The 17,541-nt window shown below is 50.9% G+C and overlaps 1 protein-coding gene across 1 annotated transcript in view; it reads left to right on the top strand.

The window, feature by feature from the left end:
- The window catches only part of LOC119958374 (misshapen-like kinase 1), a 189,500-nt gene that overhangs the window by 114,498 nt on the left and 57,461 nt on the right, over nucleotides 1–17,541 (top strand). Inside the window, exons 12-15 of the mRNA XM_038786859.1 lie at nucleotides 2,658–2,885; nucleotides 7,571–7,750; nucleotides 12,893–13,141; nucleotides 16,662–16,747. Coding sequence (XP_038642787.1) covers nucleotides 2,658–2,885; nucleotides 7,571–7,750; nucleotides 12,893–13,141; nucleotides 16,662–16,747 — 743 coding nt within the window. The remainder of the gene's footprint in view (nucleotides 1–2,657; nucleotides 2,886–7,570; nucleotides 7,751–12,892; nucleotides 13,142–16,661; nucleotides 16,748–17,541) is intronic.

The following is a 17,541-nucleotide window of genomic DNA, read 5'->3' as shown; positions in this document are numbered from 1 at the left end:
CGAGCCCAAGCCGGAACTTTGTCCAGGTCTTCTGCATGTGGACAGGGACTATTTCAGTGCCTGAGGAGCCATGAATGGTGCTGAACACTGTGCAGTCATCCGCTAACATCACCATTGCGATGGAAAGAGGGTCATTGATGAAGCAGCAGAAGATAAGTTGGGCATAGGACACCACACTGGGGAAGTTCTGAAACAATGTCCTGGGACTGGGATGTTTGACATAGCAATATAGAAAATAGGAGCTGAAGAAGGTCATTCGGCCCTTTGAACCCGATCCGCCATTCAATATGGTCATGGCTCACCCTTTATCTCAACACCGTACTCCCGTGCTCTCCCCATACCCATTGGCATCGAAACAGTCTAGAAATCCATCCCCTTAAATAGATTCAGTGATTTGACCTCCGCAGCCTTCTGTGGTGGAGAATTCCACAGGTTCACCGCCCTCTGAGTGAAGAGGTTCCTCCTCATCTCAGTCCTAAGTGGTCTGCCCCGTATCCTGAAGCTGTGACCCCTTGTTCTAGAACCCCCCCGTCCTCCTCTGCTCAGCCAGAGGAAACCACAACCCTGTTTCCAGTCTGTCCAGTCCAGCCCTTTCTGTGAGATTCCCCTCACTTTTCTAAATTCCAGTGAATAGAGGCCCAATCTCTCCTAATATCACAATGCTGCCATCCCAGGTATCAGTCTGGCAAAACCTCGCTGCACTCTCTCTATGGCACGTATATCCTTTCTCAGATAAGGAGACCAAGACTGCACACAATATGCACCAAGGCCCTGTACAGCTGCAGTAAGACATCCTTGCTCCTGGGACCCTGGAGCTGTGAGGCAACAGTGCTTGCTACTGTGCTACCCATGCTGTTGTTGTTCAAACTGCTTCCACCGTCCTTTCAGGCAACATCTTGCAGGTCATCATGACGCTGCATTAAAAAAAAAACATTTCCTCCTCCACCCCCCTGTCCCGCTGCACCCTTTTGTTTCCACGTGTGTTAAATGCCGAATTCTTGGCCCTCAACTCGGAGGTTTTCTTCACCAGGCAGGCTAACTCGGAGTGTGAATCCCTGGGCCCTCTTCCCTCCGTGCCGAGCGATATTAATAGAATAAAGATGGCAGAAACACAGAAGTGGGCTCACCGCCCCCCCTCGACCGAGGAAGTGCGCCTGTGGAGGAGGAACAGCTGTTTGCTTTTTTTTCTTTTACATGTGATGAATGGGGAGAGCGTGTCTCGAGAGTCGGAGCTTCGAGGTGGGGGCATTGCTCTCGCTGTTCAGAGTCTGAATCAGCCAGGTGGTGCAGGGATGTTCGCTGCCTGATTTCTCATCACAGTTAACATTCCTGCACTCTCCCAGGCCCCCTCCCACCCACTGAAGCTCCTTGTTAAACAAATAGAGCTGGCTTTCAGCTAACTAAACCCCAAAGTTTCGAGGGAAATAACCTCTTCACCGATGGCTTTTCTTAGGCCACAGTGGTGCAGTGATTCCTGAATGGTAATCGGGGAGACGTGCGTTTATATCCTACCACAGCAGTTTGAATTCTGGTTATGAAACAAAACTAAGGAATCACTCTGAACGTTTTATGGTACGAACCGTGAAGCTGTTGGGAAGTCTCAAAGCGTCCAGCCGGTCCAAAGGGGCTGTCACAAAGTGAACCTGTCAATCACGCCTTATCGATACGTGACTCCAGTCCCTCGCGTAACTGTCCACGGATGTGACTTAACGAGTTCCTTGTTTGTATCAAAGTAAACAACAGCCACGGGGGCACAGTGGTTAGCACCGCTGCCTCACAGCGCCAGGCACCCGAGTTCAATTCTGTCCTCGGGTCTGTGTGGAGTCTGCACATTCTCCCTGTGTCTGCGTGGGTTTCCTCCGGGTGCTCCGGTTTATTCCCACAGTCCAAAGATGTGCAGGTTAGGGTGGATTGGACGTGCTAAATTGCCCCGTGGTAACCTTTTTTTTAATTTTTAGAGTACCCAATTCATTTTTTCCAATGAAGGGGCGATTTAGCATGGCCAGTCCACCGACCCGGCACATCTTTGGGTTGTGGGGCGAAACCCACGCAGTCATGGGGAGAATGTGCAAATTCCACACAGACAGTGACCCAGAGCCGGGATTGAACCTGGGTCCTCGGCGGGCGCCGTGAGGCAGCGGTTTTAACCACTGCGCCACCCTGCTGCCCTTCCCCTCAATTTCCTAAAAAGTTAGGTGTGATTGCTGGTACAGGGCGGGGGAGTGGCTCAGGGCGCTGGATTGGGCCTCGGTACGGTCTCTTCCAGAGCGGTGGTGCAGGCCCGAGAGGCTGAATGGCCGCCTTCTGCACTGTAGGGATTCTATGAATCATTACGTGGACTGCGACAGGGTGAGGAGCAAGGTCTGTCACCACCGCTACTTTCTCAGGATAGGCAACCTTGCCAGCGTCACCCATATCCTGAAGTGATTGCCGGGTGGACATCCTATTGTGGTAAGACTGTGATAGTCCACATACTGCTCAAGATCGCAACAAACGCAGCCTTGGCCTTTTGTTCGGGCTGAGGAAGTGCCGTTGTGGCTGTTGTCGGCGCTTTGGCGTCAGTGCTGCTTTTACATGTTCCCATCAGCCCCCTTGAGGTTTTCTCTTGGGGCGTGGCCCGGTGATTGGTAACCCTCGGACTTGCTTCCTTGTTGCAGGAATACAAGCGGAAACAGCTGGAGGAGCAGCGACAGTCTGAGCGGCTTCAGAGGCAACTGCAGCAGGAGCATGCCTTCCTCATGTCGCTGCAGCAGCAACAGCAGCAGCAGCAGCTGCAGAAGCAGCAGCAGCAACAACAGCAGCAGCAACAGCCCCAAGAGAAGAAGCAGCTGTACTATTACAATAAAAACCTGAATCCGACTGACAAACCAGCCTGGGCGAAGGAGGTAATCCTTTAGAAATTCCCCTTTCTCGATAGGGCAAAGACCAGGAGGAGGAATGGTGCTGATCTTCAGTGTAAAAATGGACTGAGTTTAGGAGGAACTTCTTCACCCAAAGGGTTGTGAATCTATGGAATTCCTTGCAGTTGAGGCTCCTTCATTACATGTTTTTAAGGTAAAGATAGATAGTTTTTTGAAGAATAAAGGGATTAAGGGTTATGGTGTTCGGGCCGGAAAGTGGAGCTGAGTCCACAAAAGATCAGCCATGATCTCATTGAATGGCGGAGCAGGCTCGAGGGGCCAGGTGGCCTACTCCTGCTCCTAGTTCTTATGTTCTTATAGGCAGAGGAACTGACCATTCGGCCCCTTGCAGCTACTCTGCTCGATCATGGCTGACCAGTATCTTATCTCCATCTCCAAGCCCTGGGTTCATGGCTCTTAAATGGCTTTACCCAACAAAGATCCATCCATCTTAGTTTTGAAATGTTTAGTTCACAGAGTCTTCACCGCTTTTGGTGGTGGTGTCTATGTAATGTCTTGGGAGGGATAGAAAGCTGGTTAGCAGACGGGAAACAAGAAGTTGGAATAAGTGGGTCGTTTTTCGGTTTGGCAGGCAGCAACTAGTGGGGTAGCGCAGGGATCTGTGCCAGGACCCCAACTGTTCACATTATATATAATGATTTCGCCGAGGAAACTAAATGTAGTTTCGGGTTTAGCTCACTGGGCTAAATCGTTGGCTTTTAAAGCAGGCCAGCAGCACAGTTCGATTCCCGTACCAGCCTCCCCGGACAGGCGCCGGAATGTGGCGACTAGATTTTCACAGTAACTTCATTGAAGCCCACTCGTGACAATAAGTGATTTCATTTTCATTTCATTCATGTATGATCTCCAAATTTGCAGATGACACAAAGTTAGGTGGGAGGGTGAGCTGTGAGGAGGATGCAGAGATGCTTCAGTGGGATTTGGACAGGCTGAGTGAGTGGGTACATGCAGGCCAGTTGCAGTATAATGTGGATAAATGGGAGGTTATCCACTTCGGTAGCAAAAATAGGCAGGCAGATTATTATTTGAATGGGTGTAAATTGAGAGAGGCGGATACTCAGCGAGACCTTGGTGTCCTCGTGCATCAGTCGCTGAGAGTAAACGGCAAGGTATAGCAGGCGGTAAAGAAGGCAAATGTTGGCCTTCATAGTGAGAGGATTTGAGTATAGGAATAGAGGGGCGGCATGGTGGCACAGTGGTTAGCACTGCTGCCTCACGGCACCGAGGTCCCAGGTTCGAGTTTGCACATTCTCCCCTTGTCTATGTGGGTCTCACCCCCACAATTCAAAAATGTTCAGGGGAACTGAATTGGCCACACTAAATTGCTCCTTAATTGGAGTAAAAAAATTGGATACTCTAAATTTATTTTTAAAAAGAGTACAGGAATAGAGATGTTTTACTGAAGTTGTACAGGGCCTTGGTGAGGCCACACCTGGAATATTGTGCGCAGTTTTGGTCTCCTTCTCTGAGGAAGGATGTTGTTGCGATGGAGGGAGGGCAGCGAAGGTTTACCCGGCTGATTCCTGGGATGGCGGGACTGCCATATGAGGAGAGACTAAATCGATGAGGATTATATTCATTGGAGTTTAGAAGCGAGAGAGGGGATCTCAGAGAAACATATAAAATTCTAACAGGATTAGACAGGGTGGATTCAGAAAGAATATTCCCGATGGTGGGGGGACTCCAGAACTAGGGGGTTATAGTTTGAGGATAAGGGGATAAGACCTTTTAGGACTGAGGTGAGGAGAATTTTCTTCACCCAGAGAGCGGTGAATCTGTGGAATTCGCTACCACAGGAAGTAGTTGTGGCTAAAACGTTGCATAATTTCCAGGAGAAATTAGATACCGCTCTATGGTGTGGCGGAGTGGTTAGCACTGCTACCTCAAGGCACCGAGGACACGGGTTCAATCCCGGCCCCGGGTCACTGTCCATGTGGAGTTTGCACATCCTCCCCGTGTCTGCGTGGGTTTCGCCCCCCACAATGCAAAGATGTGCAGGGTGGGTGGATTGCCCCTTAATTGGAAAGAAATAATTTGGTACTGTAAATTTGTAAAAAACTAAATTAAAAAAAAAGTATTATAGCCCTCTTGATCAAAGGGCTGTACTTCACCTAACCCTATCCACATATATAAGCGTGGAATTCAGGATAAACCTCTGTGCCCAGAGTGTGGTGAGAATGTGGAGCTCGCTACCACTAGGAAGCAGCTCGGGAGAGGACTGGCGGGGGGATGAGATGAGGAAGTATGGCTGGAAGCTCAGACGAACATCAACGTTGGAGTGGGTTAAATACCTTGCACATTCTATCCCATCCTGTGTGACGTGACGTTCTGTTTCTCTCTCATCTATCCTCCCTGTGGTAGCGAGGTTGATATTCTCGCCACGCTCTGGATGAAGAAGCTCCTCCTGAATTCTCTGGATTTATATAGAGGGAGAATTCAAGGCACAGTCCTGTTATATGATAGTCCTGTTGCAGCCCAAGCTCCTTTATTATTGAATGTGCTGTAATTGTGCTTCCCTCATGCATGTGAAAATGAAAATGAAAATCGCTTATTGTCACGAGTAGGCTTCAATTAAGTTACTGTGAAAAGCCCCTAGTCGCCACATTCCGGCGCCTGTCCGGGGAGGCTGGTACGGGAATCGAACCGTGCTGCTGGCCTGCTTGGTCTGCTTTATAAGCCAGCGATTTAGCCTTGTGAGCTAAACCAGCCCCTGGTATGCTCGCACAAAACCTGTCTGGATATGGAGTGTGGTCTCTGGGCCTTCAGAGGCCAGAGTACCTGAACAGGGCAACACGCATTTATCACATTCGGTTATCCTTTTTTTTTAATAAACATTTTATTGAGGTATTTTTGGTGTTGCAACAAACAATGTACATGAAACTATAAACATAATGCAAAAGTCGTCTCCCTCCCTCACAGGTCCCGCCCTTATTAACCCCCTACTCTAAGCTAAATTAATTTAATTAATTAGATAAATTTCCCGTGAAGAAGTCGACGAACGGTTGCCACCTCCGGGTGAACCCTAACAGTGACCCTCTCAAGGCGAACTTGATTTTCTCCAAACAGAGAACGCTAGCCATGTCCGATAGCCAGGTCTCCGACTTCGGGGGCTTTGAGTCCCTCCAAGCTGATAGTATCCGTCTCCGGGCTACCAGGGAAGCAAAGGCCAGAACGTCTGCCTCTTTCTCCTCCTGGATTCCCGGATCTTCCGACACCCCGAAAATCGCCACCTCTGTACTCAGTGCCACCCTTGTTTTTAACACCGTGGACATGACGTCCGCAAACCCCTGCCAGAATCCCCTCAGCTTCGGACACGTCCAGAACATGTGGACATGGTTTGCTGGTCCTCCCTCACACCTTGCGCACCTCTCTTCCACCCCAAAGAATCTGCTCATCCGGGCCACTGTCATGTGAGCCCGATGAACGACCTTGAATTGTATCAGGCTGAGCCTGGTACATGTTGCGGACGTGTTGACTCTACTCAACGCGTCCGCCCATAGACCATCCTCTATCTCTCCTCCCAGCTCCTCCTCCCACTTGTGCTTCAGCTCCTCGGTCTGCATCTCCTCCGACCTCATAAGTTCCTTGTAAATGTCCGAGACATTCCCTTCTCCTACTCATCCTCTGGAATCTACCCTGTCCTGAATCCCCCTTAGCGGTAGGAGTGGGAAGGTTGACACCTGTTTACGAAGGAAGTCCCGCACCTGCAGATACCCAAATCTGTTTCCCCTCGCCAACCCAAACTTCTCCTCCAGCGCCCTGATACTCGGAAAGCTTCCCTCTCTAAACATATCCCTTATCCTCTCAATCCCAGCCTCTCTGCCACATCCGGGACCCCCATCCATACTTCCCGGGGCAAACCGGTGATTATCACAGATTGGGGCCCAGACCGATGCTCCCTCTGCTCCCACATGTCTCCTCTATTGCCCTCAGACCCTCAGGGCCGCCACCACCACAGGGCTGGTGGAGTACTGTGCCGGCAGGAACGGCAGATGCGTAGTTACCAGAGCCCCCAGACTGGTGCCCTTGCATAAGCCATCTCCATACGCACCCACGCCGACCCCTCCCCCACCGCCCACTTCCTGATCATGCCTATATTCGCCGCCCAGTAATAGTTACTAAAATTTGGCAGCGCAGCCCGCCCTCTCCCCAACTCCACTCAAGCATTACCTTCCTTACCCGCGGGGTCCTGCCCGCCCAGACGAAGCCAGTGATCACTTTGTTGACCCGTTAACACTCGGATATCCTTAATGCTCGCGGTTACATATAAAACCAGCAAATCAAAGCTCACCGGTGATATGTAAAGGACTGCGGTACGAATGGGCTGAGCTTGATGATGTATCGTTTGGCACTGGCTCCTGAAATATGTTATCAACATTAGAAGAAATGGTGTTGGGCTCAGGATGTCTGAAGGAATGGCTCAGGGTTATTGGCCTCCACAATTGTTGCTTTGAGTGTCGCTTAAATCTGGCTCATTTATCTCGGGGCACATAAAACATGAAGAACGCCGACACTGTTTACCACATGCTTTACATAAATCAGAACTTGCCGCATTTCAGAGCCAAGCCCCAGGACTTCCTATGACCTGCTTGCTTTGTTTTACTACCAAGTCACTTGCCTCATTTCAGCTCTCTCTCTTGTCTGTGAAGGTTGAAGAACGCTCCAAAATGAACAGGCAGAACTCTCCTGGTGCGAAGCCCAAGATGGGGACCACAATATCGGATCCATCGCTGCAGTCGCTCACTGAACCGGTGCCCAACAGTGCCGTCCAGGCCTCCCAGACACCGCCCATGCACCGGCCTGTGGAGCCACAGGGAGCCCAATCGAAGGTAGTTCTTCTCCACAATAGTCCCTTCCAGTTCTCTCTACATTCTGTTGGTTAAATTAGGTTTACTCGCATGCTAGCCTACATGCAGGGAACTAGTAGCTACCCCCCCCCCGTGACAGGAAATTAACAAACGCAGGCGAAGCTGGACATGATTAATCAAATGGAATTAACTGGAAATTCACTCGCGTCAGTTCCGCTTTTTCACCAAGAGCCATTTAAATCAGTACAAAAGGCAATAGCACAAGCCAGCATGACATGTTGTAGCAGTTTTGTTTGCTGCACTTTCTCCATTGGAAAAGTACTCTCACGCATGCGAATAATTAGGCAATGCTGGTCAATGTAAGGGTCAGTTTACTTCTAAATACCCTGAGGGTGAATCACTGCATTAAAAAAACCACCTGTGTTATAATACAGCACCTAGTAGCGACTTTTGAAGTTGTGGAAACACTTTTCACTTGCCTTTGAGGATGTTTCAAACTCCTCAACAGGCTTCCCATTTTCTTTACAAGCTTTCAAACCGGGAAATCTGTTGATGGGTTCCCGCACATCTTTGGACTGTGGGAGGAAACCGGAGCACCCGGAGGAAACCCACGCACACACGGGGAGGACGTGCAGACTGGTCACTGTCTGTGCGGAGTCTGCACGTCCTCCCCGTGTGTGCGTGGGTTTCCTCCGGGTTCTCCGGTTTCCTCCCACAGTCCAAAGATGTGCGGGTTAGGTGGATTGGCCATGCTAAATTGCCCGTAGTGTCCTAAAAAAACGTAAGGTTAAGGGGGAGTTGTTGGGTTACGGGTATATGGTGGATATGTGAGTTTGAGTAGGGTGATCATTGCTCGGCACAACATCGAGGGCCAAAGGGCCTGTTCTGTGCTGTACTGTTCTAAATTCTAAAAACTCCGCACCACCAGACGGTGTGCGGAAGGAAATCTGATTTTTTAAATCTCCTATTTAACCCGGAGGCGGGTGTACGTTTATGCACAGTAGGTATTCCCAATCCACAAGAGGGGCAGAACCAAGTGCCTTGGGGCCTGGAATGCGGAGTAAAATCGAATTTCCTCCACCCCCCCCCCCCCACCCCCCAAAAAAAATCCAAGTGTGGCTGCTCGCACACCAAAATGTGTCTCTGCGATTGGACGATAGGTAATCCGGCCCCATGTCTCTCTCGACCTTTGCCCTCCTGGTCATTAGAACAAACACCTCTCTCCAAATTCACAGACGATTCTTTACACCTGCCCGATTACATTTGTTGATGAGGAGAGATCTGTGAGCTGTCTTCTTTCTATACATCGTAATATTCAGAAAACGCTCAATCAGCTGAAAAGAATAAAAGTTAACGTTTCCCCGTTTTCTGTCTGTTCGAGCAAGCCTCCGTAAACTGTTCCAGTTTTGACCTCGTCAGGGTTGAAACACAAGACCCTTGTCTTGAGCCAGTGTTGCCAATCCAGCTTTACATCAATCCGGCTGACCATAGAATCCCTGCAGTGCAGAAGTAGGCCATTCGGCCCATTGAGTCTGCACCGACCCTGCCCAGGCCCACTCCCCTTCCCAGCCCTGTCACCCCCCCCCCCCCCCCCCCCCCCGACTGAAATACCCCTACTAAAATACAAGTTACATGATCAAAATTAACACACACCTTTCGCATGTAATTACGGTACAGAAGGAGGCCATTCGGCCCAGCACCTGCCCTTGGAAAGAGCACCTCACTTAATGTTGTGGTACTGAACTTAAAAGCCAGAGGTCGTGAGTTCAAATGTCACCATGGTCAATTTAAAATTGATACAGCTAATTTGTGGACTAGCATGTTGCCGTAACGACAGCAAGAGCGGTACTCTTTTTTCTCTTCGGTTTTATGTATAGTATATATATGTTTTTTGTTCTCGTGGTGCATGTCCACACATTACCATGGTTTTGAAGCACACAATATTCATTCCGCACAAGGTTAGGAAACGTTAAAGGGAGCATTGATGGGTAGGGAGCACTGACTGGCGTAGGCCCAAGGTTATTCGGGCAACAAAATGGCTGAGGTGCTGAGGTAAGATGCTGACCCACCTATAGCTGCTGCTGCCGCCCTCCAAAAGCTCAGGCACTTGTTCCCTTCCCCGTTGAAAAGAATTTGAATATTTTCTGGTGTTTTCTTCACGTATATTCATCCAAGGCTCGGGTTAACGGCTATGCTGACTTAATGAAACGCAGATGTGCAGGGAATTAATTAATGTCAGCATCCTAAACCTTGAAGCAGCCAACTGAGTAACTCCTGGCTAGCTGCCAGTGTTTCCAAATGCATCTGATGGTGCCTGCATGGAATATTGTTTGCATCTGATCGACGAGCTATGTTGTGCATCGGACTGACAGCATAGGACCAGGTTTTTCAGTTCAGCTTCACACAGCCCTACCTCCATTTTACTTCATCTCAGCCTTTCCTCATTTCCTTGTAATCCTTTACCTTCCTGAGTTTATCTAGTTTCCCTTTGAACGCATCCGCGTTATTCACCTCACCTTCCGATATTCGTTACATTAAAAAACTGCCTTCAACTAGTCCAAATACCCTCTTCAAACTTATCTCGTGCCGAGACTTCCTGCCTCCAGTTCGCAAATTCTCCCCGCTCACTTCCCCCCCACCAGCACCGGTGGACTCACTGCTTCCCTCTCCTGCACCCTCGCTGTGAGCGAGAGCTCAGGCAAGGGGTGGCAAAGAGGAAGGGAATGAGGGAGAAGAGAGAAATGTTGGGCGGGCCGGGGAGGGAGGCGGTGAGTTGGCTGGGTTGGGGAGGGAAGGGTCATGTTGGGAAGGTCGATGAGGGAGGTGGAAGGTTGGGGAGAGGACCGGGCGAGTCGGAGGGGGGGAGGCGGCTAGTGAGGGGGTCGTGGGGAGGGATGGGACGCGTCTGGGGGTTGTCGCAGAGGGAGGGGCTGAGTTGAGGGGGGTGTCAGGGAGGGAGTGGGTGAGTTGAGGGGGGTGTCAGGGAGGGAGTGGGTGAGTTGAGGGGGGTGTCAGGGAGGGAGTGGGTGAGTTGAGGGGGGTGTCAGGGAGGGAGGGACTGAGTTGAGGGGGGTGGCAGGGAGGGAGGGGCTAAGTTGAGGGGGGTGGCAGGGAGGGAGTGGGTGAGTTGATGGGGGGGTGAGTTGAGGAGGGTGTCAGGGAGGGAGGGGGTGAGTTGAGGGGGGTGTCAGGGAGGGAGTGGGTGAGTTGAGGGGGGGTGTCGGAGGGAGTGGGTGAGTTGAGGGGGGTGTCAGGGAGGGAGGGGCTGAGTTGACGGGGTGTCAGGGAGGGAGGGGCTGAGTTGAGGGGGGTGTCAGGGAGGGAGTGGGTGAGTTGAGGGTGTCAGGGAGGGAGGGGGTGAGTTGAGGGGGGTGTCAGGGAGGGAGTGGGTGGGTTGAGGGGGGTGTCAGGGAGGGAGGGGGTTGGTTGAGGGGGGTGTCAGGGAGGGAGGGGGTGAGTTGAGGGGGGGTGTCAGGGAGGGAGGGGCTGAGTTGAGGGGGGTGTCAGGGAGGGAGTGGGTGAGTTGAGGGGGGTGTCAGGGAGGGAGGGGCTGAGTTGAGGGGGGTGTCAGGGAGGGAGTGGCAAATCGGGGTGTAAGGGGGGGGGTCATGCCAAGTCATGGGGGGGGGTCGGTGAGTGAGGAGGAGAGTTGTGGAGGTGCCCAGGAAGGTAGGCAGTGAACTGTGGGGCTGTCAGGGAGGGAGTGGTGAGTTGACGGGGTCAGGGCAGGGTTGGGGGGGGGGGGGGGAGAGATGAGGAGGGGAAGAGAGAGAGAGCTGTGAGGTCAGGGCAGGAGAGAAGGAGCTGTGGGTCAGGGAGGGGGTGAGCTGTGAGGTCAGGGAGGGAGCTGTGGGGTCAGGGAGCGAGCTGTGGGGTCAGGGAGGGGGTGAGCTGTGGGGTCAGGGAGGGAGCTGTGGGGTCAGGGAGGGGGTGAGCAGTGGGGTCAGGGAGGGGGTGAGCTGTGGGGTGAGGGAGGGGGTGAGCTGTGGGGTCAGGGAGGGGGTGAGCTGTGGGGTCAGGGCAGGAGGGTGTGGCTGTGGGGTGAGGGAGGGGGTGAGGGGAGGGGTGGCTGTGGGGTCAGGGAGGGGGTGAGCTGTGGGGTCAGGGCAGGAGGGTGTGGCTGTGGGGTGAGGGGAGGGGTGGCTGTGGGGTCAGGGATCGGGTGAGCTGTGGGGTCAGGGCAGGGAGGGGGTGAGCTGTGGGGGTCAGGGAGGGGGTGAGCTGTGGGGTCAGGGAGGGGATGAGCTGTGGGGTCAGGGAGGGGGTGAGCTGTGGGGTCAGGGAGGGGGTGAGCTGTGGGGTCAGGGAGGGGGTGAGCAGTGGGGTCAGGGCAGGAGGGTGTGGCTGTGGGGTGAGGGAGGGGGTGAGGGGAGGGGTGGCTGTGGGGTCAGGGAGGGGGTGAGCTGTGGGGCCAGGGCAGGGAGGGGGTGAGCTGTGGGGTCAGGGAGGGGGTGAGCTGTGGGGTCAGGGAGGGGATGAGCTGTGGGGTCAGGGAGGGGGTGAGCTGTGGGGTCAGGGAGGGGGTGAGCTGTGGGGTCAGGGAGGGGGTGAGCTGTGGGGTCAGGGAGGGGGTGAGCTGTGGGGTCAGGGAGGGGGTGAGCTGTGGGTCAGAGCAGGAGGGGTGAGCAGAGCGAATGTGCATTGTGGCCTCAATTTTGTTTTTTTAAAGTGTACGCACTCAGTAACCACATTAAAATGAAAATGTGGCAAAGCTGTTCATTTACTTACCCTGCCTGAATAAAACTGCTATTGGAATCTGCTGGAGGAGAGAGGGATACCTGTAATTTGCAACAGAAGATCCATTCGCCATGAATCTTTGAGAATTGAATTTCTCCGTGTCGGAGAATAGAGATAAATGACCTTAATCAAGACAAAGTGCTGGAAACACCCAACAGTTCAGACAGTATGTGTGGCGGGAAATCGTTTGTGTTTCAGGGTGAACTTTCTAACCTTGCCGAGTACTACCGCCACTTTCTGCATTTATCTCCGACAGCCAGTCTCCACTGAATTCTAGTTTGTTTTGAACTGATGCTTCACTGATGCTGTGTGTGTGTGTGTGTGTGTGTGTGTGTGTGTGTCTGTGTGTGTGTGTCTGTGTGTGTGTCTGTGTCTGTGTGTGTCACTTGGCCCTGGAGCTCACCCCCTGAACCCTTTTTCTCGCAGTTCCAGGTGGCCCACCTCGTGGCGTTGAAGCCCTCGTCCGCGCCGGTGCCAAGGTCCCAGTCACTCCAAGACCAACCGACCAAGAACGTGGCTGCCTTCCCAACCCAGGAGCCTGTGCCGGTGAAGCGTGGCGAGATGCTGCGGCAGAACTCGGACCCCACCTCCGAGACCCCTGTCCTCCCTGCCCGTACCGGCAATAGAGATGACTCTGGGCCATGGGTGAAGATGGAAGATGAAGCACCCCCAAAGGTAACCAGAACCAATCCCAAAACCCTGTAGTTCAAGAGAAGGGAAAAGGCCGATAAGACGCCCTCAACTAAATGGACAATGCCTTCTTATTAATTGGAATGGCTTCTTGAATCGACCTGCCTCCTCATTAGAGGGTTTAGGGTTAGCCTTCTGATTATTATGTTCTTTACTGAAGCTCGTTATCTTGTTTTTATGGAAAAGTTGAGTAGCGCAATTAAGAACTGCCTGGATAATGCTGAGCTGATAAATTAGACTGCACCACAGATCCCAGAGTTGTTTATCCTCATTTTGCATTTGCGAACACAGTCCGTAAACCTTTCCATTGTAACTTCCTGAGGCCCTGTCCAGAATTGAGATATCCTATGTAAACATGTCACACGGTCGTCGCATTCTGTCCTGATGGAGGGACTTCCTTACCACTGCTGGGAGGAGAGTGCCATTGCAGTATGACAGTTTACCGGAAGTTTTCCACAATAGACATGGATTCGGGAATTTGTAATGGAATTCTGAGAAGGTCGGACAGAATATATGATTCAAAAATGATCATGCCGTTAGATTCGGGCGCCCCAGCCCTTAACTCCGCAATGCCAATTCCCTTCATCTGAAGGTCACGTTTGATCTTGAATTCCCCGTGTGCAGCATTGGAGATTTGTGCTTCAATGAAAACTGTGGACTGAGTAGAAGTTCTCCTGATACCATTCGGGGAAAGAGCAAATCGTGACCTTGAGGCGTGTGAGAACAGTAATGCACATGGGTTTTTGCTTTTAAGAAACACTTCAAAACACAAGTTTGGTTCTGTTTTTTAAGATATTTCCACGTGATAATTTGCTATATAGATAAAACAGTAGCTTCCTTCACCCACATGTGTCTCTGTGAAAGCTTTCAGCTTCTGAAGGTGAGGGTTTGACACATTGTCCTGTCTTCTCGTTCCCGTTTCCAACACAAGGCACACTCGAGTCAGGTGCAGCAAGGGCCAGATGTGGAGCTTCACCCAGCATGCCCCATCAGACACTCCACTGGTCACACATGGCATCGGTTAGATGTAGACATAACACAATCCCAATATCAGTCCCCAATTTCAAACCAACATCTCCTACTGCATTACTACGATCTTTATTACCCGCATGCATTGGAGGGTATTAGCTATGAGGAGAGTTTGGATAAACTCGGTTTGTTCTCACTGGAACGACGGAGGTTGAGGGGCGACCTGATAGAAGTCTACAAAATTATGAAGATCATGGACAGAGTGGATAGCCAGAAGCTTTTTCCCAGGATGGAAGAGTCAATTATTAGGGGGCATAGGTTTAAGGTGCAAGGGGCAAAGTTTAGAGGAGATGTACGAGGCAAGTTTTTTACACAGAGGGTAACGGGTGCCTGGAACTCGCTGCCGGAGGAGGTGGTGGAAGCAGGGACGATAGTGACGTTTAAGGGGCATCTTGACAAATACAGGAATAGGATGGGAATAGAGGGATACGGACCCAGGAAGTGCGGAAGATTTTAGTTTAGACGGGCAGCATGGTTGACGCAGGCTTGGAGGACTGAAGGGCCTGTTCCGTGTGCTGTATTCTTCTTTGTGTCTCCTGAGGCTGAATGTTAAGAGTTGGCTCGTAACGCTGCCTGGAAGCGGCAAGATGTTTCTCTATAGTTTAGCCACTCGTAAGGTGTTGTGACTGAATTCGGAGTTCTTTTAAAAATATTGTCAGGGGAGCTTTGACAAAGTGGGCAATTGGGGTGGTCTTTTAATATCTCATCATTGCCCCTGTGACACTGCAACATTCCGACCGCGCTGCAATGGAGTGCCAGCCTACATTGTTAATTCACGCCCTGGAGTAATACTTCAACCCACACCCTTCCCACTCCGAGGAGAATGTGTGAACAAATGAGCCACGCTAACGCTTCACCATGGAAGCAAGGAGAGCTCTTGGCAGGATCCTTCAAACATGCTTCAGACACGAGCAAGCTTCAACTATTGCCACTTGAGTACAACGCTGGCTGGCATCTCTGGGTCTAGAGTTTCATCCCAGTCCAGGTGCTTCCACCTCCCCCCTCCGGCAGCGAGTTCCAGGCACCCACTACCCTCTGTGTATAAAACTTCCCTCACACATCTCCTCTAAACTTTGCCCTTCGCACTTTAAACCTATGTTCCTTGGTAATCAACTCTTCCACCCTGGGAAAAAGCTTCTGACTGACAACTATGTCCACGATCCTCATAAACTTGTAGACTTCTATCAGGTCGCCCCTCAACCTCGGTTGTTCCAGTGAGAACAAAGCAAGTTTCTCCAACCTCTCCTCATAGCTAATGCCCTCCATACCAGGCAACATCCTGATAAATCTCTTCTGCACCCTCTCTTAAAGCCTTCACATCCTTCTGGTAGTGTGGCGACCAGAATTAAACACTATACTCCAAGTGTGGCCTAACTAAGGTTCTATACAGCTGCAACATGACTTGTCAATTCTTACACTCAATGCCACGGCCAATGAAGGCAAGCATGCCGTATGCCTTCTTGACTACCTTCTCCACCTGTGTGGCCCCTTTCAGTGACCTGTGGACCTGTACACCTAGATCCCTCTGCCTGTCAATAGTCTTGAGGGTTCTGCCATAATAAACACAGTGATAGAATTTTGTTAAGCCAGTGACAAGTAACAAAACCTTGATCACGACCATAGAACATACAGTGCAGAAGGAGGCCATTCGGCCCATCAAACAAGTAGATTTTAAGGTGAATTTTCAAGGCGGAGAGGGAGCAGTTTGGGCAGGAAATTCCAACGGTCTTGACGGCCAAGGGCTGTCCGTTTTGGAGTACAGGAAGTTGAGTTGCAGAAGAAGCCAGAATTGGAGGAACATTAAAGATTTGAGGAGGTCACAGGTATGTGTCCAGGGCCGACATTCTGACCTCGTACAATACTAACCAAAACAAAATAATAATTCGCTGGCTATCTCAATGCCTTTTGCACCACTTACTGTTTCAAAATCGCTGCCAATTTTGTCCACATAAGCAACGGCCTTTCGGAGTTGCTCATTGTACGTAAAGTGCTTTGAGTTCTTGTGAGATGTACGTTGTTGCGTAAATGAAACTTTTTAACTCCGTGGCATTAATTGCGACCGCCATTAGTCGTAATAGTAAGCAACTGAAATCATTTTACAGACAAGCTGAAGAGCTTTTCTGTAACAGATGGAGTGTTACCCAGGTTACCACACAATCCGCTGTGACGGGTGCTTGTAATTAATTGGCCACAGTTCACAGAGCTGAAATAATTCACAGCCGTGCCATTTGACCTTTACATGAGAAAATGGCCGACAGATCACTGCGGAGGTTCAGGCCACAGCATTTCTTTTTCATGCAGCAGGACTGTCAAAGCTCTATGTGAGTGCCAAGTCGCAGTGGGTCTTCCTAAAAGGGGGAATCGATCCATCTGCGCATGACTTTGAAAGAGGTCACGCAGCCGAAATCCATGTTTAATTCAGAGTGGACTTGTTGAAATTGTGCATGAACAGACTGTCTTTTTCTTTTGGCCGAAGGTTCCTCAGAGAACGACCTCTATAGCGACAGCGCTGAACAGCAGTAGTGCCCTGCTAAATCGGGCAGGGCAGGCACCACGGGCGAGGTAATATAAACCATTCAACACTCTTATACCCCTTGCCCCTTCCCGTTGTATCCCTCCAGATTTTACAGGCAGCCAACAGGGTGATGAATTGTACGTAAAGTGCTTTGAGTTCTTGTGAGATGTACGTTGTTGCGTAGGGGCTGGTTTAGCACACTGGGCTAAATCGCTGGCTTTTAAAGCAGACCAAGGCAGGCCAGCAGCACAGTTCAATTCCCGTACCAGCCTCCCCGAACAGGCGCCGGAATGTGGCGACTAGGGGCTTTTCACAGTAACTTCATTGAAGCCTACTCGTGACAATAAGCCATTTTCATTTTCATTTAATTTCAATTGGTCTACGAGCAACCAAAACAAAAGATGCTGGGAAATGCTAGTTAGGCTAAACCACCGCTATGTAGCTTTCCTGGGGAAGTGAATGGATTCCGAAATTCCACACTTAAACTACGGGTTTGGTAAAATCAGAATGTCACTCACCCAGCCTCTATAGGCCTGTGGGCTCTGATCGTAAAAGAAATTCTGACCTCTCCGAAACCGCCACAAGTGCCGTATCGTTCAATTTGCTTCAGTCACACTCAATCCATCTCTCCTGAGAGTATCTCTCTTTGTCTTGACCATTGCAGTCTCCGCTTGCGCAGGTTTCTCTTTGCAAATTGCGCCCTGGTCCTAGGAGTTGAGTTTATCGTGTTGCTGTGAGGAAGAGATTGCCCGTGTCCCAGGGATGGTTGGACCCCGGTCGCAGAGGAGAGCTGTTTGCCAAAGAGTAATTGAAATGAAATGAAATGAAAATCGCTTATTGT

The sequence above is a fragment of the Scyliorhinus canicula genome, chromosome 29 (genome assembly GCF_902713615.1).
Source record: "Scyliorhinus canicula chromosome 29, sScyCan1.1, whole genome shotgun sequence".
Taxonomy (NCBI): Eukaryota; Metazoa; Chordata; class Chondrichthyes; order Carcharhiniformes; family Scyliorhinidae; genus Scyliorhinus; species Scyliorhinus canicula.
The sequence above is the reverse complement of the archived record's forward strand: the minus strand, read 5'-3'. Positions and strand labels throughout refer to the sequence as shown.